Source organism: Ranitomeya variabilis, chromosome 3 (assembly GCF_051348905.1).
Source record: "Ranitomeya variabilis isolate aRanVar5 chromosome 3, aRanVar5.hap1, whole genome shotgun sequence".
Classification (NCBI taxonomy): domain Eukaryota; kingdom Metazoa; phylum Chordata; class Amphibia; order Anura; family Dendrobatidae; genus Ranitomeya; species Ranitomeya variabilis.
Window position 1 is genome coordinate 69,921,645 of NC_135234.1, and position 24,612 is coordinate 69,946,256.

General features: G+C 48.9%; 1 protein-coding gene across 1 annotated transcript; it reads right to left on the reverse strand.

Moving 5' to 3' along the window:
* Window positions 1–7,221: 7,221 nt before the first annotated feature.
* CPOX (coproporphyrinogen oxidase) lies at window positions 7,222–19,534 on the reverse strand. The gene is made up of 7 exons (XM_077294115.1): window positions 19,076–19,534; window positions 17,575–17,718; window positions 15,803–15,913; window positions 15,233–15,374; window positions 14,268–14,486; window positions 11,632–11,736; window positions 7,222–8,171 (listed from the first exon to the last, which is right to left on the reverse strand). Exons 1-7 carry the CDS (start codon window positions 19,485–19,487, stop codon window positions 8,084–8,086), a joined length of 1,221 nt encoding a protein of 406 aa, XP_077150230.1. The 5' UTR covers window positions 19,488–19,534; the 3' UTR covers window positions 7,222–8,083.
* Between the last annotated feature and the right edge of the window lie 5,078 nt (window positions 19,535–24,612).

A 24,612-nucleotide genomic window follows, 5' to 3' on the forward strand; every position in this document is an offset into this window, starting at 1 on the left:
CACATGTTTGGATTAATTATCTCTTTTTCCAGCCTTTTCTGACTATTTAAGACCCTCCCCAAACTTGTGAACAGCACTCATACATGGTCAACATGGGAAAGACAAAGGAGCATTCCAAGGCCATCAGAGACAAGAACGTGGAGGGTCACAAGGCTGGCAAGGGGTACAAAACCCTTTCCAAGGAGTTGGGCCTACCTGTCTCCACTGTTGGGAGCATCATCCGGAAGTGGAAGGCTTATGGAACTACTGTTAGCCTTCCACGGCCTGGACAGCCTTTGAAAGTTTCCTCCCGTGCCGAGGCCAGGCTTGTCCGAAGAGTCAAGGCTAACCCAAGGACAACAAGGAAGGAGCTCCGGGAAGATCTCATGGCAGTGGGGACATTGGTTTCAGTCAATACCATAAGTAACGTACTCCACCGCAATGCTCTCCGTTCCAGACGAGCCCAAAAGGTACCTTTACTTTCAAAGCGTCATGTCAAGGCTCGTCTACAGTTTGCTCATGATCACTTGGAGGACTCTGAGACTGACTGGTTCAAGGTTCTCTGGTCTGATGAGACCAAGATCGAGATCTTTGGTGCCAACCACACACGTGACGTTTGGAGACTGGATGGCACTGCATACGACCCCAAGAATACCATCCCTACAGTCAAGAATGGTGCTGGCAGCATCATGCTGTGGGGCTGTTTCTCAGCCAAGGGGCCTGGCCATCTGGTCCACATCCATGGGAAGATGGATAGCACGGCCTACCTGGAGATTTTGGCCAAGAACCTCCGCTCCTCCAACAAGGATCTTAAGATGGGTCGTCATTTCATCTTCCAACAAGACAACGACCCAAAGCACACAGCCAAGAAAACCAAGGCCTGGCTCAAGAGGCAAAAAATCAAGGTGTTGCAGTGGCCTAGACAGTCTCCTGACCTTAACCCAATTGAAAACTTGTGGAAGGAGCTCAAGATTAAAGTCCACATGAGACACCCAAAGAACCTAGATAACTTGGAGAAGATCTGCATGGAGGAGTGGGCCAAGATAACTCCAGAGACCTGTGCCGGCCTGATCAGGTCTTATAAAAGACGATTATTAGCTGTAATTGCAAACAAAGGTTATTCCACAAAATATTAAACCTAGGGGTTGAATAATAATTGACCCACACTTTTATGTTTAAAATTTATAAAACTTTAACTGAGCAACAAAACTTTTTGGTTTGTAAAATTTATGCATCTGTTAATAAATCCTGCTCTTGTTTGAAGTTTGAAGGCTCTAACTTATTTGCATCTTATTAAACCTGCTAAATCTGCAGGGGGTTGAATACTACTTTTAGGCACTGTGTATATAATATATATATATATATATATATATATACACACACATATATATATATACATATACATATACACACACACACATACACACACACACACATATATATAATATACATATACAGTACAGACCAAAAGTTTGGACACACCTTCTCGTTTAAAGATTTTTCTGTATTTTCATGACTATGAAAATTGTACATTCACACTGAAGGCATCAAAACTATGAATTACCACACATGGAATTATATACTTAACAAAAAAGTGTGAAACGACTGAAATTATTTCTTATATTCTAGGTTCTTCAAAGTAGCCACCTTTTGTTTTGATAACTGCTTTGCACACTCTTGGCATTCTCTTGATGAGCTTCAAGAAGTAGTCACCGGGAATGGTCTTCCAACAATCTTGAACGAGTTCCCAGAGATGCTTAGCACTTGTTGGCCCTTTTGCCTTCACTCTGCGGTCCAGCTCACCCCAAACCATCTCGATTGGGTTCAGGTCTGGTGACAGTGGAGGCCAGGTCATCTGGCGTAGCACCCCATCACTCTCCTTCTTGGCGAAATAGCCCTTACACAGCCTGGAAGTGTGTTTGAGGTCATTGTCCTGTAGAAAAATAAATGATGGTCCAACTAAACGCAAACTGGATGGAATAGCATGCCGCTGCAAGATGCTGTGGTAGCCATGCTGGTTCAGTATGCCTTCAGTTTTGAATAAATCCTCAACAGTGTCACCAGCAGGGCACCCTTACACCATCACACCTCCTCCTCCATGCTTCACGGTGGAAACCAGGCATGTAGAGTCCATCCGTTCACCTTTCTGCGTCGAACAAAGACACGATGGTTGGAACCAAAGATCTCAAATTTGGACTCATCAGACCAAAACACAGATTTCCACTGGTCTAATGTCCATTCCTTGTGTTCTTCTGCTTGTTGCCTGTCCTTAGCAGTGGTTTACTAGCAGCTATTTTACCATGAAGGCCTGCTGCACAAAGTCTCCTCTTAACAGGAGACTTGTTGTAGAGATGTGTCTGCTGCTAGAACTCTGTGTGGCATTGACCTGGTCTCTAAACTGAGCTGCTGTTAACCTGCGATTTCTGAGGCTGGTGACTCGGATAAACTTATCCTCAGAAGCAGAGGTGACTCTTGGTCTTCCTTTCCTTGGGCGGTCCTCATGTGAGCCAGTTTCTTTGTAGCGATTGATGGTTTTTGCCACTGCACTTGGGGACACTTTCAAAGTTTGCCCAATTTTTCGGACTGACTGACCTTCATTTCTTAAAGTAATGGTGGTCACTGGTTTTTCTTTAGTTAGCTGCTTTTTTCTTGCCATAATGCAAATTCTAACAGTCTATTCAGTAGGACTATCAGCTGTGTATCCACCAGACTTCTGCACAACACAACTGATCGTCCCAACCCCATTTATAAGGCAATAAATCCCACTGATTAAACCTGACAGGGCACACCTGTGAAGTGAAAACCATTCCCGGTGACTACCTCTTGAAGCTCATCAAGAGAATGCCAAGAGTGTGCAAATCAGTCATCAAAGCAAAAGGTGGCTACTTTGAAGAACCTGGAACATAAGACATAATTTCAGTTGTTTCACACTTTTTTGAATGTACAATTTTCAGTCATGAAAATACAGAAAAATCTTTAAATGAGAGGGTGTGTCCAAACCTTTGGTCTGTAGTGTGTGTGTGTGTGTGTGTGTGTGTGTGTGTGTGTGTGTGTGTGTGTGTGTGTGTGTGTGTGTGTGTGTGTGTGTGTGTGTGTGTATATATATATATATATATATATATATATATATATATATATATATATATATATATAAAATTATACTTTTTTTTTTTTAACTTGCGTCAATAGACTACTTCTGATCGCTTGTGCTACACATAGCAGGGCTTCAGCTTGTAGGCTGGGACAAATAGGTTAGGAAAACCTTTTTTACGTCAGCCTTCTACAACAGCTCATCTAAAGCTGGGCCAAACATTCTCCTTCCCACAGAATGGCACACAGCTTTGATCTGACCTGAATATCCTCTGGCCAGCACTTTAACCACAAATCCCTACGGGCCGCATTCGAAAGGGCTGGTGATCTTGCCGCCAATCGTACCGAATCAGCCGAAGTATCAAATAAATAATTGGGATCGTGGCCAAAATATTGTCTCTTGACACAGTGTCTTTTAATTGGGCTTCCAGGAGATCCAACCAAATCATTAAAGATCTGGTCGGACACGTACACTGCTGGTTTTAGGGCCCCGACTGACGTCTCCCATGTACCTCTAAGAAAAATGTCCACTTTTCTTTCAAAGGGATCCTTCAAATTTCCCATATCCTCGAAAAGGGGTGAAGTTCTTTTAGCAAGAGCTTCTATGTCCACATCAAGTTTTGGAGCTTTGTCCCAGATCGATAAGGAAGGCTCATCAAAAGGATATCTCCTCTTAAAGGGAACCTGTCACCCCGTTTTTTCCGTATGAGATAAAAATACTGTTAAATAGGGCCTGAGCTGTGCATTACAATAGTGTAGTTTGTGTACCCCGATTCCCCACCTATGCTGCCGAAATACGTTACCAAAGTAGTCGTTTTCGCCTGTCAATCAGGCTGGTCTGGTCAGATGGGCGTGGTGTCTTCCCCCAGATTTTGCTTAGTTTTCCGTTGGTGGCGTAGTGGTGTGCGCATGTCCAAGGTCCCGAATCCACTGCACAGGGGAGTGGAAAGAGCGCGATGTGCACTATTTCATTGGTGATCGGTGGGCGCGGCCATCTTCCTTTGGCCGCGCGTGCGCAGAAGCGGCGCTCTGCTGGCCGCGGCTTCAGGAAAATGGCCACGGGATGCCACGCGTGCGCAGATGGAGGTCGCGGCGGCCATTTTCCTGAAGCAGAGTTCGCATCTCGGCTTCAGGAAAATGGCCGCCGCGATCTCCATCTGCGCACGCGCGGCCTCCCGCGGCCATTTTCCTGAAGCCGCGGCCAGCAGAGCGCCGCTTCTGCGCACGCGCGGCCAAAGGAAGATGGCCGCGCCCACAGATCACCAATGAAATAGTGCAGATCGCGCTCTTTCCACTCCCCTGTGCAGTGGATTCGGGACCTTGGGCATGCGCACACCACTACGCCACCAATGGAAAACTAAGCAAAATCTGGGGGAAGACACCACGCCCTTTTGACCAGACCAGCCTGATTGACAGGTGAAAACGACTACTTTGGTAACATATTTCGGCAGCATAGGTGGGGAATCGGGGTCCACAAACTACACTATTGTAATGCACAGCTCAGGCCCTATTTAACAGTATTTTTATCTCATACGGAAAAAATGGGGTGACAGGTGCCCTTTAAATGATGGGGGAAGAGAGCCTATCTTCACGGGTCTTTTTCATTCCCTCTGGACTAGGGCCTGGGTCTTGTCATTTAATGGAAATGCCCTACGTCTCTTCTGATCTAAGCCTCCAAACATAATGTCCTGTACGACCTCTCTGGTTTGGAATCCACTATCCCCATCTTGGCCCTGACCGCCTTTATTAGTTTATTCTACTCCTCTATAGGAAAACAGAGATGCCCAGTGTTGCAGACTGAGAAAAAGGCTAAGGAGGAATCAGAGGAGTTGTCATAGTTATCTGAATAACTAGATGTCTAAAGCTTTTCCTCAGATAGAGGTTTCAGGGATTCTTTAACTTCTGCCTTGATGATGGACCTTAAATCAGTGGCAAAGTTAGGAGTCTCTTCTGCTACCGTTTTATAGAGGACAAGCAATGTTTTTTTTTGGTAGGAGTCAGGCAATAATTTTCTACAAAGCGCAAACTCCTTGTACTTAGACTTTGACACACACTTCTTTCCCTGCCAATAAAAGACAAGAAAATAGCCATATCACCAAGGGAACTTTCGTGAAGATCACTTACCAATATGAGGCAATCAAATGGTACCAGATTAACAGGGGGACACATCGGAGCCGAAAGACCATCTCGGGAGGCTGAAGATTCTTTCACTTTACTGGAGCTCCTTTGGCTGGATCTGTTCCTCTTTGGAGAACTCTGTCTCTCACTGACATGGCTTCCGCCACTACTGCCATGGGGTTGACGCCGCTCCACCTGGTTCTGGGGCTTCCAATCAGGCTGCTGCTGCTTGGTGTTTTACATTATCCTGGAGGGGACGCTGAGCAAGGAAGAGTTTATCCATAGGCCTTACCGCATTTAAATGTGTGACCCTCGCGACTGCCCACCCAACCAGAAGTTACGGATTATCAGACTCTGTGCACTTTCGTCATCCCGGCATGGCTCCAGGCTCAGGTCATTCCGGCTCACCTCCATGTGCACCTTCGGACCTGCAATACCCGGTCACGCCTCCGGCCATACAAACGCTCTCTGGTGTGCATCCATAGCATCTCCCGAAGCATGCCCGGGCATAAACTGTACCAGAGCAGGGCTTCACCATACTGAGATGCCGCTTGCTTGCATCCGCATTTGAGTGAAAGTCCCCATGGACCCACCGTGGCACTTCCAGGAACCCCGCATTGGCTGAGGCAGGGACATGATCACTGCCAGAGGGAAGAAATAAATCTTTGGCTCGTCAATCTTCAGGTACGCCTGTAAAATGATCCCCCGTTAAGGTCAGCAAACCAACTGATGCGAGGGAGGGGTGCTACCCATTTTAGCCTTTAGCCTCTCTCGTGGTGCTGTCACGGGTGATCGATAAAGTCGTATGTACTGCTCGGCGTTCATGCCTGCTTTCTTTCACACCATTGAAGTTACCGATGCTGACCTGTAATACCATGTACAAGCTGTGGCCAGGGGTGGCACTGTTTTTAAAAACTAGCAGCCATGTTTTTCTAATCCTGAAAAGCTTCTTTATACTATAGAGGTCATTGGAATTTGTAGTAAATTCATATTCTACAAGTAACAAAGTCCCATTATAATTGGACATAAAATATTTTATTTCATTTATAATAACAAATGTTACCTGCTGTACTTTCCTGATCAAAATAAATACAAAAGTATAAAAATCAGCTTGGCATCTTCACAGTCTGAAATCATCAGTGCACAATGACATATAAAATGCAGTATCATCTCATTCTCCTGGAGCGCAGAGGATGAAGATCTCTCGCAGGGAACGCAGCAGACACAGAAGACAGGAAGAAAACATCGGCAGCAGAGAGAGGGAACAGCGGGGAAACGCAAGAACGCCGCTCAGAAGTGCAATGCTTAGACTAACAGCGCCGGCTGCACATACAGACAGAACATGGAAGAACCAATAAGAAAACATTGGCGGATGTTCAAAGACAGAATATTTTTTGACGATTTCAAATCTGAAAGTAAATGACATACATGTGGAGCAGCGTCTATTGAAGCGATTGTGGCCAGCCACTGATTGACTGCACATCCATCTGCTGGCGACGTCAGAATAGAGGATAGACCGGGTGGCGGTACTGAGGACTATATCATTCATTAAAAACCCAGATTTATGGCATCGGCTCAGACGTCACAGTACAATTTACAGGGAATCTGTCAGCAGTTTTTGTTATGTAATCTGAGAGTCTGATTACTGCGATGTGTCACTTATTGTATCGAAACAGCACACAGCCTAATGAGTGTTTTATCAGCAGGATATCACTGCAGAACTAGAGGTGTTGTGTGCCTCCTTGTCGAACCATGCCCCCAGCACAGATTAGTAGCTGTCACTACACAGTGTAGAAAGCTGCCAATCAGTGGTCGTGTGGTCGGGCATAACTTTCTCAGCACTGCTGCATCTAAAAACTGATTGTATCGCAACTGCTGCACCCAGTAAATTAATTGGTACATCATTGGAATCAGGGTGTCTTTTCCTACTCTCAGATGAAGTAGAAAAAATGAAAGCAAAAAAATAAACATAAAAACATAGTGACAGATTCCCTTATTCCATCCGTAAAAGCCAGGTAATTTTTTTTTTTTTTTAGCAGCTACAAAGCATGATCCCTTGTAATTTTATTACTCAACTGCTCCCTATAATGTCCGGAGCAAAATACTTATATTCCAAATAATTATAAAATATTACATGTAAAAGGGTTGTCTGTGCAAAAGGCGCTATTTCCCTTGGGGAAGGATCCTGTAAAAATATCCAAATAAATCATATTCACCGGCAGTCACCATCCTGCATCCAGCACAGATCGCTAAGTGGTCTGTGACGGCACTGGAAGCCATGGCCATGCAATTCAACCAGCCGTAGGACCACTGGTTTGTGAAAAGCGGCAGTGAGCCGGTGATTTGAACCGCACATCACCTGGAGGTTTTTGTGCCGACGCGCGTTGATCGATGCAGCCATTTACAAGCTGCCGAGGTCATCACCTCCAGACCATATCCTAGAGTGTGACAGCATGCGAGTAGGTTTTATTTTGGTATTTTATCAGAATCCAGCACCTGGGAAATGAGCGCATTTGTGTCAGGAGAATCCGTTTAATATTTTAATATCTAGTGCACAGGCCTCCAACCGATGGCTCTCCTGCGATTGTAGAACTACAACTCCCTTTGGTTTACAGGACACGCTGGGAATTGTAGTACCGAAATGATCAGGTCTATAAAGAAATCATGTGTATAAGATTTGACAGAAATACATCAAAGTGGTCATCATCACATATCAAGTATCTCCCACGAGGTCCAGTTCCTGGATGAATCCCGGAGTCCAGCAGCAAAAGACAAAATGCACTAAACAGGTAAGGCACGTATAAAAAGGAAGAAAGAGCACAGATGCTTTGCTCATGACAAGACTCCTTGGTTCCTTCTTCCGGTTATGGCATAGTGTATGACGTCCCAGAGATAATTAATGCACCCAGTCTTTGGGTTCCCGCAGAACTTTGAGGATCTCTGCCTCCCGGGACTCTGAAGGAGGCACATGCATATATTCCCATCTGAGAAAGCAAAAAGAGAAGTTACAAGCCCGTCCTGTGGGTAACAGATTTGCTAAAAAAAGGTTCTTAGTGCATAAATTGGCCAATTCATGTATGCCCATCAACCACGGCAAGGTGACCTCCCTTTGATGGGTCCTACTCTACTGTACATGCAACATATATCTCTCTCTCTCTGCTGGAATGTTAAAGTGTTTTTGTTTTGTTTTTTAAAGAGGCTAAAAGGGGTTATCCACTACTAGCACAACCCCTTCTTGATCAAAATGTTTGGCTCCCATAAAATAATAAAGCCTATACTCACCTCCTGTGCTGGCACCGTTCCAGCGGTGTCAGCACTCGCTCTTCCTGGGGCTGCCGTGCGGTGTTGTGACATGTGACCCTGGCGCCCGATCAGCACCACAGTCTCCTCCTTCTGAGGAATCAAACAAGAGGAAGTCCGGGCTGCAGCTGATCTCAGACTTCCTCTTCCTGCTCAATTCGACAGGAGGCGGGGCCAGTGCCGCCAGCTCTGATTGGCCGCCAGCGTCTCAACATCGCACAAGAGTCCCAGGGAGAGCGAGTGCCGACACCATGGGAAAGGTGCCGCCACAGGAGGCAAGCATTAACTTTATTATTTTATGGGGGCCAAGCGAGGGGTATGAGAAGAAGTTGTCCAAGTATCGGACAACTTCTTTAAGAATTAGCTTTTTAGAAACCACAAATATCTAATTCTGTCAGACTATTGCTGCAATTTAAGAGACAATTCAGATGGGAGTTCACACAGAGTAAAATATCTAATATATAATTGCCTAGAATACTACTTCCTGCAATTTGTGCCAACTTCCGTGGCTTTGTCCGGAGCTAATGTCCGGAGCTAATGTCCGGAGCTAATGTCCGGAGCTAATGTCCGGAGCTAATGTCCGGAGATAAGTGACGTCACCAGTGTCCTACACCCAGGCAGAGCACAGGGGCCCCAGGCAGCATATGGGGCCCCAGGCAGAGCACAGAGGCCCCAGGCAGAGCACAGGGGCCCCAGGCAGCATATGGGGCCCCAGGCAGAGCACAGTGGTCCCAGGCAGAGCACAGGGGCCCCAGGCAGAGCACAGGGGCCCCAGGCAGAGCACAGGGGCCCCAGGCAGAGCACAGGGGCCCCAGGCAGAGCACAGGGGCCCCAGGCAGAGAACAGGGGCCCCAGGCAGCATATGGGGCCCCAGGCAGAGCACAGTGGCCCCAGGCAGAGCACAGGGGCCCCAGGCAGAGCACAGGGGCCCCAGGCAGAACATGGGGCCCCAGGCAGAGCACAGGGGCCCCAGGCAGAGCACAAGGGCCCCAGGCAGCATATGGGGCCCCAGGCAGAGCACAGGGGCCCCAGGCAGAGCACAGGGGCCCCAGGCAGCATATGGGGCCCCAGGCAGAGCACAGTGGCCCCAGGCAGAGCACAGGGGCCCCAGGCAGAACATGGGGCCCCAGGCAGAGCACAGGGGCCCCAGGCAGCATATGGGGCCCCAGGCAGAGCACAGGGGCCCCAGGCAGAGCACAGGGGCCCCAGGCAGAGCACAGGGGCCCCAGGCAGCATATGGGGCCCCAGGCAGAGCACAGTGGCCCCAGGCAGCATATGGGGCCCCAGGCAGAGCACAGTGGTCCCAGGCAGAGCACAGGGGCCCCAGGCAGCTTATGGGGCCCCAGGCAGGGCACAGTGGCCCCAGGCAGAACATGGGGCCCCAGGCAGAGCACAGTGGCCCCAGGCAGAGCACAGGGGCCCCAGGCAGAACATGGGGCCCCAGGCAGAGCACAGGGGCCCCAGGCAGAGCACAGGGGCCCCAGGCAGAGCACAGGGGCCCCAGGCAGCATATGGGGCCCCAGGCAGAGCACAGGGTCCCCAGGCAGCATATGGGGCCCCAGGCAGAGCACAGTGGCCCCAGGCAGCATATGGGGCCCCAGGCAGAGCACAGTGGTCCCAGGCAGAGCACAGGGGCCCAAGGCAGCCTATGGGGCCCCAGGCAGAGCACAGTGGCCCCAGGCAGAACATGGGGCCCCAGGCAGAACATGGGGCCCCAGGCAGAACATGGGGCCCCAGGCAGAGCACAGTGGCCCCAGGCAGAGCACAGGGGCCCCAGGCAGCATATGGGGCCCCAGGCAGAGCACAGTGGTCCCAGGTAGAGCACAGGGGCCCCAGGCAGCCTATGGGGCCCCAGGCAGAGCACAGGGGCCCCAGGCAGCATATGGGGCCCCAGGCAGAGCACAGGGGCCCCAGGCAGCATATGGGGCCCCAGGCAGAGCACAGTGGCCCCAGGCAGAGCACAGGGGCCCCAGGCAGAACATGGGGCCCCAGGCAGAGCACAGGGGCCCCAGGCAGCATATGGGGCCCCAGGCAGAGCACAGGGGCCCCAGGCAGCATATGGGGCCCCAGGCAGAGCACAGCGATATTTTGGACCACTTTGCGGTGTTTCAGACCCCCTGTGTGATGTCTGGGGCCCTGTTCTTAAGTATATTAAAGATTAAAGTAACGTATATTAAAGTATATTATAGATCAAATTTGACACGTTTATGAGCACCATTGAGTGATATACTCAAGAATGACATAATTTTTCAACATTTTATGGTTTCAAACTGTAAACACTCAGAGTTTTTTTTACTTCAACCAGAAAACCTTAACGGTTCATAAAAAACTTGACTGTTCAGGATATGATAAAAGTCATAGTATTCTGAATCTTTAACTTATAAAGATACCTTTACATGGGGTGATTATTGGTTCCAGAGAGGCTTTCGGCCGATAATCGTACACATGGCTGGTGACAGGACAATCTAATATATAATTGCCTAGAATACTACTTCCGGCAATTTGTGCCAACTTCCGTGGCTTTGTCCGGAGATAATGTCCGGAGATAAGTGACGTCACCAGCGTCCTACACCCGCTCAGGGTGGACAAAGATATATGCCTTCGTGGTGCGCGGCACTTTTCTGATTGGTTGCCGCCTGCCGCGAGCGACCAATCAGAAATGTGCCGTACTGTCAAGAATTGTCAAGAGCTGGTGAGTGCAGCCATTTTTTGTTCTTTCTTACTATTATTTATTAATTGTATTATTCTTACATTTGAATAAATAAAGTATATATGGATTCTAGACTCCCGATTCTTTAGAATCGGGCTGCCATCTAGTTTATATATATTTTCGCAAGATGGTGTAAAAAATACAATAAAAAACGAAAATGCCCAAATAACTATGGTACATAAAAATCCCTCTAGGAAGACTGAAGTACATTTGTAACAAGTTTTCTAAATTTTTGAGAAGTTGCAAATGACAAATCAGGCAAAAAAAGTCAGGAAAACCTAAACTCCTCTGTCCACAATGGTGAACATTGAGAAAAAAAAAAAGTGTAAGAAAGAAGTGGTCTTTTTTTTTTTTTTTTTAAATCAATTCTGTGGCATCCGCCCTTCTTCTTATAGGTTTTCATCTTCTCTTGACAGACAGTAATAAATACCTACCTGGCAGTGAGCGGCAGCGACATGAGAATGCTCTCAATCCTAGAGCCGGGGGTTGCAAGCCCAAATTTGGTACCTCTGTCATAAACCAGATTAAACTCCACATATCTGGGATACAGAAAACAAAATGGTGTTATTAATACAGCTTTATCATACATCACAGGCAATAAGGCGAAAAGTCAGAGATGTGATATCGGTTTTTACTGCATTCTCCACAAGAAGGAATATTATTGATAACAGAAAAGGATAGAGAAAAAAAAAAAAAAATTCCCCATTGGAAGCCCAAAAGTGTTAATTTAAAATCAGCCCGTCTTCTCTAACGTGGGTGCCCAGTATATAGGTCTCGCTCCAGATTTACTCCTATACATTTACATGCAGCAGAGGCCAAGATCTCCACTGCAAACCCAGAGGGCTCACAATTTGTAGAATTGTACCTGAGCGCCCCCTGGTGTTTACATTCAGGATACACATTAGTCTGGACCTTGTCACCCAACGTCACATCAGAGGGGAGATCACTTCACAAAAGGCAACGGTCCATGTATACTGGTCAGCGGATCCTCCGCCACATCGCACGTACTGATCCTGAATGTAACCTTGTACTGAGCCACGACAGTCCGAGCCCGGATAGTGATCACAAGCCCCTTTTCTAGCGGAGTTCAACGTCAGTCGTGTGTGTGACATTAGTTCGTGTGAAATTGCAGTCGCAATTTATACATTTAATGTGCCATTGTAATAACATCAGTGCAAGCTGCAGATTAACATCACAACTATTTTTTGCATATGATTTGATTTTGCAAGACCCAAGCTGCTCTGTGGTCCTAGTCCCATAAAGGTATACCCTGTGCCTGGGCGGCAGCACAGATGATTTATGTAACCAGGCAAAATCTTGAAAAAGAAATGGAAAGAATTGGAGCACTCACCCAGATCCTTCTTGATGTGCAATTTTATTCCATGGTAGAACATGACAACAAACCATATTAAAGTGCGGAGCGCAGAGAGGGGGAGCTCTGCAGATGAGTGAGCCTGACTGACTACGGCCGTTTTGCGCTTGCTTAGCGTTTCTACGGGTCCATGCTAAGCAAACGCGAAACGGCCGTAGTCAGTCAGGCCCTCTCATCTGCAGAGCTCCCCCTATCTGCACTCCACACTTTAATATGGTTTGTTGTCATGTTCTACCATGGAATAAAATTGCACATCAAGAAGGATCTGGGTGAGTGCTCCAATTCTTTCCATTTCTTATGACTTACCTTGATGTTACCCATGTGACTGCACCGCCCTACAGAGATCCTAAGGAGGCATACTGTGGTGTGAACATTGCTTGATTTCACCAACTGGTGCCTAATTCTCTTTTTACAAATACACAATTTATGTATCCATCTACATACCGTATATACTCGAGTATAAACAGAGTTTTTCACCACATTTTTTTTTTTGTGCTGAAAAAGCACCCCCCTCGGCTCATACTCGAGTGAGGGTCCCAGAAGACACAGGGGAGCAGCAGCGGTGGAGCAGCGGGTCACAGGAGTCACAGGCGCCAGCTTCCAGCAGCAGATCGGTGATTTTGTGTGCCTGCTACTTAAGGGAATGAATATTCATTGCCCTCCACAAACATTGGTGTGGATGGGCAGTGAATATTCATTCCCTTAAGTAGCGGGCACACGTGATTACCTGTCTGATGCAGCTGCTTGCAAAGGAGCAAGACGCTGCGAGGGAGCGCAGGGACGGTAAGTAGGATGGGGTTTTTTTAGATGTTTTTCTGATGGGGCCCATGCATACCAGGATGGGGATGAGGGGGCGCCATGCATACCAGGATAGGGATGAGGGGCGCCCCATGCATACCAGGATGGGGATGAGGGGAGCACGATGCATACCAGGATGGGGATGAGGGGGACATGCATACCAGGATGGGGATGAGGAGGCCCATGCATACCAGGATAGGGATGAGGGAGCCATGCATACCAGGATAGGGATGAGGGGCACGCCATGCATACCAGGATGGGGATGAGGGGCGCCCCATGCATACCAGGATGGGGATGAGGGGAGCACGATGCATACCAGGAAGGGGATGAGGAGGCCCATGCATACCAGGATGGGGATGAGGGGGGCCCCCATGCATACCAGGATGGGGATGAGGAGGCCCATGCATACCAGGATGGGGATGAGGAGGCCCATGCATACCAGGATGGGGATGAGGAGGCCCATGCATACCAGGAAGGGGATGAGGAGGCCCATGCATACCAGGAAGGGGATGAGGAGGCCCATGCATACCAGGATGGGGATGAGGAGGCCCATGCATACCAGGATAGGGATGAGGGGGCCAGGCATACCAGGATGGGGATGAGGGGAGCCCCATGCATACCAGGATGGGGATGAGGGGAGCCCCATGCATACCAGGATGGGGATGAGGGGGGGCCCATGCATACCAGGATAGGGATGATGGGGGGCCCATGCATACCAGGATGGGGATGAGGGGGGCCCCATGCATACCAGGATGGGGATGAGGGGGGCCCCATGCATACCAGGATGGGGATGAGGGGGGCCCCATGCATACCAGGATGGGGATGAGGGGGGCCCCATGCATACCCAGCTTATACACGGGTCAATAAGTTTTCCCATTTTTTTTGTGGTAAAATGCTCACCGTCCTCTGCGCAGCTGCTGCCACATCTTCTCCTCCGGGCTGAAGGCGTCATTCTTGTGCTTATTCACGATGGGGATGTAACACGGCACCACAGCCTTCGCACAACTCTTCACAAACTGGAAAAGTTCGTCTCTTGATGGGGAGTCCAGATCATCAAAGAAAATGCCACCGACCCCTCTGCGTTCACCGCGATGCTTGATGAAGAAGTAATCGTCACACCTGAAAAGACAACAGTCCTCAGTAATGATCGATAAATCCCCGGGGCGTGTTGTGTTACTGCAAACTCACAATGTGAAGTGCTGACACTAATCCCATAAATTCACTGATCGTAGGGGGACATATTACGGGGCACTGCATCTCAGGGTCAGAGGATCAGAAGATGAGGGACTGAAAAACAAGTTTTGGGTACAGGATGAGCCCAAAGCAGATACTAGAGATTTGAAGATGGACGTAGTTTTTCAATTTTAGGATGGAGGGAATGTTCCATTCAAGAGGAATTTAGCCCCCAGTCCAAGTACAATAAACGGAAGTCTGAATGAGGCCTTAGGCACAGTGTAACTTTATGACAGACATATAGTTGTTCTTGGTGTGATTCACTCGCCCCTCTGCCGCCCAGTGGGGTTGGTGGTACAGAGCTGCTCGCACACCCCGATCAGGGCGTTACGTGATACCAGGGGTCAGCATTCTGTGTTGTGTAAAGCCCCCGCCCTCACTATCAGAAAGGCCCGGGGTGTCTGCTAGTCATTATCTCCCTGTACAGACGGCCCTGCTTACAAGATAGATGGGAAATCTTCTACTGTCTGTATGTACAGAGCAGGGGTGTTCAGGTTTCATAACGCTCACAGTGCAATATAATGGTGTTCTATTAGAAGGACAGGAATAAATAACGCCCGACAGTGAAGCATGTCAGAAGTCATCAGCAGCCGTGTGATCAGACGTCTCACAGGAGAGCATTGGTCACGTACCACTTCTTGAACTTCGGGTAGAACCCCGGACTGTGTTTATCACATGCCTCTTTCAGGGTCTGATGGAAATGTACCACATCCTCCTGGTTCAGATACGTCGGCGTCAGGTCTGTCCCACCGCCGAACCACCACTGCTTTTTACCTAAGGTAAGAAAATAAGTCAATCGTGAGAGTCGAGGAAACATCAGTCACCAACATTAATATTTCAAGATGCACCGAGCTAATAAACGAGTCACCCGAAAAGCTTAAGGCTGCGTTCACACCAACCACTTAGTGTGAGCAAGCCCTCCTAGGAACGTACACCTCCCCAATTTGGGGGTCCAATGCTTTACTATGGCATTGGGTCAGATTAGTAATTGACTAGTCAGTCATGTCCGATGGATTTCATAGCATTGTAGAAGTGATCTAAAGATCACTGGTTCAGCTCCTCTATATTATAGCTCTAGATCTACCTTTTGAAAGAAGAAATAGTGCTGCCACCCCTCCCCCATATTAGTTTGCTGTTGAGCAAAAAAAAAAAAAAAAATAAAATAATAGTTTTGACACATCACAAGACTTCTTCATACTCACCGTCGGCATCCTCAATTTCAAAGTATCTGTAGTTAAAGTGAATGGTGGGAACATGCGGATTCTTGGGGTGGATGACAGAGCTGACTCCCATGGCACAAAAGGGCAGTTTACCTAAAATATATAAGTAAAACAAATATATCAGAGCCAAACATTAGCAAAACACCCAATAAAAGTGACCCGAGACAAGCAGGAGGCCTGCTCATGGTCATGCGGATTACCTACTGACGCCTACCAGGATGTTCATTAATTTATTTACAAATTGCACAATACAGGGTTCTTCACGTTCTATCACGTGCGCAGAATAAGGCTACTTTCACACTAGTCCGTTGGTACGGGCCGTCGCAAACCGTCGGCCCGACGTACCAACGGACAGTGTGTTAATGTAGCACAACGTGGGCAGCGGATGCAGTTTTACAACGCATCCACTGCCCATTGTGAGTTCTGGGGAGGAGGGGGCGGAGTTTTGGCTGCGCATGCGCGGTCGAAAATGGCGGACACGTTGCACAAAAAAAGTTACATGGAACGTTTTTTTTTTGTGCCGACGGTCCGACGCAACACGACGCATCCGTCGAACAACGGATGCAACGTGTGGCAATCCGTCGCTAATGCAAGTGTATGGAGAAAAAACGCATCCTGCGGGCAACTTTGCAGGATGCGTTTTTTCTCCAAAATGACGCATTGCGACGTGCGTCACACAACGCTAATGTGAAAGTAGCCTAAGGTGAACATTTTGCTGAGCTTTTGGCAGTTAAAGGATTACGCCACCACTCCTCCATTCTGTATGGGAAGGCGAGCTGGGCCGAGGACGGGACATCTACAGGCCCCGGCACCCGTCCTGCTCAGGGAAGCAGTGGGCATCTGGTGGCCCATTAGTGCTCACTTTGCCACTAGACTAGCTACCCACCGCCGATGTATGGCATTCTAACAGATCTGCCCACTAAACCCAAGAAAAGGCTCCTGTGTCCCGAGGTTCCAGCAGAGAACAGTCTTTGGGTGACCCTATATTATACAGTATAGGACACATGGAGCCGATCTCTCCACTGCACATGTGGCCACCTCTGGAAATAAGGGGGGCCTCCTAGCCCAGACATTTATGGGGCATCTGGTGGACGCCATAAAGGTCTGACAGACGTACAGCCAACAGCTATTTCAGGGAACCCTGCACTGCCTCATGCAGTCACAAATGTAGAGAAAGGCACAAGACTAGTTCACTTCTGAAGGAACCTCTAAAATTGGATGGAGTGGGCCAGGCATGTAGAGGAAGCCCCCAGCCCCCTGTAATATGGTGTGGGGTGTACTCCCAATCCTGGTGTGGGACATAATCATTTGAACAGCAGATTGCACAAGGAGTAATGGCAGCACGGCGTGTGGGTCGGATGGTGGGTCGTATTCTGGGGGTATCACCAGTCAAACACACTGTACACAGCCATCATAGTACTGACTGGTCTTCACAGCAGAACATAAAGGGGTCCTCTTCTCTCCTCCTCCCCTAGGTCTGTCACCCCCCCACCCTTGGCCTCATGACTGGAGCACACGGTGCGTCTTATCAGCTCACACGACTCTGGATTCCTGTGGCATCTGCCAGTCGCCTCCCTCCTACAGTACAGGTAGGTGGGCACTAGGAAGGTCAGAGGTCGGCTCTGTGTAGAAATCTGTGACCAAACAGGACAACGCTCCCTGTCTGCACCCTCCGCCCAGGAAGTACAGAGCAGAAATGTACTGGACATGACCCCAGTGTCCACAGGTCCGCTGTGTCACGCGTCCCCATTTACCATCTCTAGTCTTCAGCTCCTTCCCGCGGCTCCTCATCTGCTGGACGGACTCCTCTGACAGGTGGCCGTGGACCACTGACACGTTGACTCCGGCTTTCTCAAACACCTTTCCATCCTGGAGGACACAGCTGACTCCTCCACCACCTGCAAAGAGAAGAGGAGGGGAGTGTGAGGGCAGTAATGGAGGCACAGAGCCGCACTACAAAACCCAGCATGGCCACAAATGCCACAAGCCCAGACGCTTCATCAGGACATTTCAGCAGGTGCATAGACCAGTCTATGGGTGACAGGTGCCAGCGTGCCACACAAATGGTCGCCACAGCCACACTGGTGATTGGTAGCAGCGGTCTACAGGGTGGAGTCTGTGCTAAGCTCAGGAATTCTCCTAGACACAGTTCACATTATCTAGCATCATAATCTGGGGCAAAGTACAGAGTGCGTGACCCACAGCCTGGCAGCTGTAGTACTCCTGGCAGTACCGGGGGCAGCAGCCTGGCACCTGTAGTACTCCTGGCAGTACCGGGGGCACCAGCCTGGCACCTGTAGTACTCCTGGCAGTAGTGGGGAGCAGCAGCCTGGCACCTGTAGTACTCCTGGCAGTACCGGGGGCAGCAGCCTGGCACCTGTAGTACTCCTGGCAGTACCGGGGGCAGCAGCCTGGCACCTGTAGTACTCCTGGCAGCACCGGGGGCAGCAGCCTGGCACCTGTAGTACTCCTGGCAGCAGCCTGGCACCTGTAGTACTCCTGGCAGTACCGGGGGCAGCAGCCTGGCACCTGTAGTACTCCTGGCAGTACCGGGGGCAGCAGCCTGGCACCTGTAGAACTCCTGGCAGTACCGGGGGCAGCAGCCTGGCACCTGTAGTACTCCTGGCAGTACCGGGGGCAGCAGCCTGGCACCTGTAGTACTCCTGGCAGTACCGGGGGGCAGCAGCCTGGCACCTGTAGTACTCCTGGCAGTACCGGGGGCAGCAGCCTGGCACCTGTAGTACTCCTGGCAGTACCGGGGGGCAGCAGCCTGGCACCTGTAGTACTCCTGGCAGTACCGGGGGCAGCAGCCTGGCACCTGTAGTACTCCTGGCAGTACCGGGGGCAGCAGCCTGGCACCTGTAGTACTCCTGGCAGTACCGGGGGCAGCAGCCTGGCACCTGTAGTACTCCTGGCAGTACCGGAGGCAGCAGCCTGGCACCTGTAGTACTCCTGGCAGTACCGGGGGCAGCAGCCTGGCACCTGCAGTACTCCTGGCAGTACCGGGGGCAGCAGCCTGGCACCTGTAGTACTCCTGGCAGTACCGGAGGCAGCAGCCTGGCACCTGTAGTACTCCTGGCAGTACCGGGGGCAGCAGCCTGGCACCTGTAGTACTCCTGGCAGTACCGGGGGCAGCAGCCTGGCACCTGTAGTACTCCTGGCAGTACCGGGGGCAGCAGCCTGGCACCTGTAGTACTCCTGGCAGTACCGGGGGCAGCAGCCTGGCACCTGTAGTGCTCCCCGTCCATCACTCACCCTCCGTCCTCTGCCAGCGGTCCACTGTGAAGCCGGCTCCCCCGTCCGCCGCCTCCAGCGCCCGGCACACCTCCGCCTGGGTCTCCATGATGAGCAGCTCCATGCGGGTCTTCATGTCGCCCCCGCTCCGCCGCAGCCTCTCCACCTCAGTGATCGGAGGAGCCATGAATTCCGCGAGGCGCTTCTCCAGATCCTCCACGCGGTCCACCGAGGCCATGTCCGCCCGCTGCAGGTGACCGTACCCCGCTACCAGCCCGGCAGTCACCGCGGCGCCCGCAGCCACCAGCAGAGACGGGCGAGCAGAAGAGCGGGGAGCAGCACCGTGCACGGCCCGGGCACCGCCGCACATGGAGGACAGCGGCAGCCTCCCCCGCACTGCCCGGCCGGCCCGTAACACAACCTGCAGAGACATGACGGCCGGCAGCACAAGTCCCCGGAGCAGACCGGTGACGGTGACAGCGCTATATGCACAGTGACATTCCGCACGTCTCCGATAGGAGGAAGGGTCAGCCGCAAAGCCTGTCGGGAACTGTAGTCCTAGCACAACCTCCAATGAAGAGCAGTTATCATGTATCACGGCCGAAGAGATGGCTGCCGGGAATTGTAGTTCTGTACAACTTGAGTCTGCGCACAAAGAACGCTGACTGAGACGTCCTATTATAAGCGGTGTGACGGTGTGAAGGTGTAAGCCTTCATGTGACAGTTCCTACATGTTGTGCTGAGGGGTGACACAACCAGCACAGCTACACAAAGTGTCACCAACTTCTATTCAACGCTTGGAAAAATGTTAGGGTTTGTTCACACAGGTCTGCTGCAAAAAATGCCCGAAAAATTGCTCAAAACAGACTTGAAAGTCCCTTGCTATTCATGTCTGTGTGAAAACAACTCGCTGTTCAGCCTTTTGAGCGTCTTTTAATCACTTCAGGTTTCCAAAAATGCCGAGCGGTTAGGAAGAGACCTGACGGTTCTTCAGGAGGTTTCCGCTATGGAGCCGCTCCAGACTTTACAATACAAGTCAACGGGAGCAAAAAAAAAAACGCCCAGAAAACGAGGACGTCTTTGTGCATTTACGGTTTTATCTTCAGAAAAGACTTGTGTTGTATTCACTGTCTAAAGGATTTTTTTACAAAAATGAGAAAATCCTCCCCAAATGCTAAAAAAAAAAACAAGTAAAAACATCTCAACCGAAAAATACTCAAGAAAAACTTGGTTCAGGACATAAAACACCAGTTTCCTGAAGTGGTTTCCGCTTTAATATTGTCTTTGACCACTGGAAAAAAAAAACATAATGTGAACGTACCTTTAGATACCCATCAGTTTTACTGCAGAATTTCATCCATATTTACCTGATCCATTGTGGAATGTCAATGGAAAAGAGCTCAGTAGCCATCCTGCTTCAATGTGTAATAATAACATGAGAAAAATGGAGGCAAAGGGGAGAAAAAAATTACATTTTTGATGGATGTAAAAACAAACAAATATGTGAATGCGGTCTCAAACATACAGAGCGTTGACAAAGTATTCACACCCTGTGAACATTTCCACATCTTTTTCACATTACATCCACAAACTTAAAGGTATTTTAATGGGATTATTTGTGATATACCACAAATATGAAGTGTAAAGGAAATGATGCATGGCTTTCTAAATATTTAAAAATATAAATATGAAAATCGTGACGTGCATTTAGTGCTACAAGTTTGTTGGGGTAAGCCTCCACCAGCTTTGTACATTTAGGGGCTGAAATTCTTCTTTGCAAAATCACAGTGAAATACACTTAAAGGGAATCTGTCACCACATTTGGCCTATGTAAAGTATTAATAGGGCACACAGGTTATAAAATTATAAGGCTGCTGAATACCAAGTCCTACCTGCATGCCTCATATCATCTTTTATCACTTTATGTAAATGACCTTTTTCAGGCTCTGGGGTGGATGCTGCCTGGAAAATAACTCTGCCTCCAGAGCTTGTTTTAAATGAGGGAGAGTTACCAGTGTGATGTGTAATGGTTACCAGTGTTATCAGTGTGACGTGTAATGGTCGCCCTCTGCTCTCCTGATCTCACTGCAGAGCTGTGTAGGATTATAAGGCCGAGGTCACACTGGTGACTAAAACGGACGAGTGCAATGCGATAAAAAAATCGCATTGCACTCGGACCAATGTTACACTATGGGGCAGCTCCCAGCAGCCGTTTTTTTCTCGGCCGTTTTCCTCGGTCCAAGACAATCGCAGCATGCTGTGATTGTCACCGACACTCGACCGACCCTCGGCTCACTCGCACCTATATAAGCCTATGGGTGCGAGTGAGACAACGCACATCACTCGGATATCATCCGAGTGATGTGCGTTAAACGCTGACCCCAGCAATGGAGAAATTCGTTTCTCCACCTCCTCAGCTGTGCTCCGATCCACTCTGTACGAGAGGCTCGGTGCACAGACGCATGACACTCGCAGCAGAGCGGGAGCCGAGGGTCATTAGCATATCGCATCCGATTCTCTCGCATCCGATGCAATACGCTAGTCTGACCCCGGCCTGACACATCTGCAGGTTCCTCTCAGCTTCAGATTCCAGCTCACAGGCAGATAGGACTGCAATATTGTTACAATAAAGCAGAGCTCAGGAGCTGCAAAAAATGTGTTTGCAAGAACGCAAAGTTCATTTCTCCTGTTCTGTGTTGGTTACTTGTCTCACTGGCCCTACATTGGCCTCTGGGCCAGATACATTGACGATATATTCGTTCTCTGGTCTGGCCCAGGGGCCGAGTTTGAGAGATTTGTGAGAGAGATTAACAATAATAACATCGGTATGAGATTCACGTCTGAACATCATGAACACACCATCGCTTTCTTGGATCTCACTATCTCGAAAAACAAGAATGGGGGCATTAGTACCAACACCTATCGCAAGCCTACCTCAACAAATAGCCTCCTACAGTGGCACAGTCATCACCCGACCCCCCTTAAGCGCGGCATACCCAAGGGGCAGTTTCTGCGTATTCGCAGGAACTGCTCCGAGGTAGATACATTTAAAAATCAAGCTGGTGAGCTACACCGTAGATTCAGAGAGAGAGGATATCCCTCTGAAGTTCTCCTCAAATCCTATAAGGAAGCACTTGATAGTGATAGGTCTACCCTATTGAGAACTCGGGAAAAACCTGGGGAGACTTCAGATCTGGTCAGACTGATAGGGACCTTTGACAACCAGTCTGATAAAATCTACCAGATTATCAGAAAACACTGGGGTGTACTCCTAGCTGACCCTCATCTGAAGGATTTTATTCCTGCTACACCTAGCATTACATACAGAAGGGGGAGATCAATTGGGGACCGCTTGGTGCATAGCCTTTATCAAAGACCGCAGACACCGGGCACGTGGCTTGAAAGGAGACCAGTAGGCTTCTTTAAATGTGGAAACTGTTCTAGATGCCAGTATGTTACACAGACTAAATACTTCATTAGTGCGGCTAATGGCAGACGGTTTGACATTAGGGATTTTGGCAATTGTAAATCCATGGGTGTAGTATATAAGATCACTTGTTCCTGTCCCCTGGACTATATCGGTAAAACTAAAAGGGAGTTGAGAACGAGATTTGGAGAACATCTCGGTGACATCAGGCACAACAGGGATACCCCGCTTGCCCGACATATTAATCAGGCACATGGTGGTACCCTTAAAGGGATCACTCTGTGCATGATTGAATTGTTAAAACCCAGGACTCGAGGAGGCAATTTTGATCAAGCCCTCCTCAGACGTGAGGCGGAATGGATATTCCGGATGCAATCGATGTCACCGAAAGGCCTGAATGAATCCCTTACTTATTCCTGTTTTCTGTAGGACAGCATATTCCTGACACTTGTTTTACGTTCACAGATGCTATTTACTGCGCCTGACCCACGGTGCATGTTCTTTGAGGTTATTGGATTTCGTACCGCCATACCATGTTTCTACAGTGTTTCTGTAGTGGTCAATTATGACTAATATCTAATTGTATTTATTTATCTCCCTATTGCTATTATCGCACATATACTCCCGTTAATATTTTTTATTTTTGCCACTTTTATTTGTTTGTCTTTTGCCAGCGGAGTCTTCACTCCTTATAGCGTCCAGATAGCGCACGCACCGGTCTGTTAATTTCGGACGACTCATGCACACTGGCCGTCTTTATCTCACCTCCTGGTCCACTCATTGCCGGCGGCATTACATTACTGTGACCGGACGCATGCGCATAGGAATCTAACACACCAAAGATGGCGGCGTTTGAGTTTGTGCTCTAGTGTTTCAGCACTGGCGTACAGACGCCGCCTTCCTGGACCTTCATTGGGATCGTGCGCATGCGCTGTCCAGTGCCTGTGCGTGTGTAATGGCGGCGCCCGCTGTGCTCCATGTGGCATGAAACTCATCGGGGACTCAGTATCTGGTGCGATATTTATTTATTTCTGTTATTAATGATTCGTTGACTATTGGGGGTGGGAGTTCCCTGTCTATATGGACATGTTTTTATTGGCTTATATATATCATTTGGCCATATCTTTGGGCTGTATCATACCTGGTGTTTTCCGGAAATCTGGGGAGAGGTGGGACTTTTAATATCCTGCTGATTGGTCAGCGGGGCGTTATTTCTACCATATAGGTCCCCTCCCCAGGGATTCAGTCAGGTCTGTCCCGTCATCAGGACACCCACATCTTTGACCTCCGGTTCATTGCATCCGTTTCTGCCCCCTGAGGAACCGTTTAACGGGGAAACGCGTCGGGGCGTTCTACTTACAGCTAAGTGCTCTAATTTTTGGGGAACACTTCCCATCTTTTTGCTTTTGGCTGTTTTCTTTATCATCTATGTCTATAGTCCGCTATACTGTGCGTCAGGTGTAATTTATTGTCACCTGCTAAGTTAGTTTATTGGCACCTATAGTGTGTTCTGTTTGACTGTAGGTACTTATGCAATAGTGTTTATACACCCCCTCTTTTTCAGTCATCAGAAATTATGTGTAACCTTTGCTAGATGGTGTGGGTATGCACAGTTTATTGTCTGGACTGAACCAGGTCATTTACATTTTATGTTTTTCCTCCTATTGTCCGTAAAATGAAAAGATGATTATCTTCTTTTTCCCACTAGCTATGCACAAAGTTTGTATGTCTTATCTTTTGTTTTTAGAACCGTACTGAGGACGATTATATCAATATTTCAAACAGCCCAATTGGCTATATGTCCCCAGAACATTGCCTCTAGTGGGTTTTCATAAAAGGAGGTTGACATTGCTTATACCTAGTGTGCACCTTAGTTTTTCTACTCCTGCTTTCTTCATATCTTTAAACCGCTCATTGTTTTCTCACCTATAGCTGGATAGGTATTTAACAGGGCCAGCAGGTTACAGCCGCCGCGGAGTGGGGGCGCCAAATACTCTATCAGGGTGCCAACCTCCACTGCTAGGCAGGGACAGCAGGATAGTGGAGGGCCATCTACTAGGGTAGGTGCACCTAGTATCTCTGTATCCCATTTTTTAGTTTTTCTGTTTTCACTGGGAAGTGGTATTTTTAA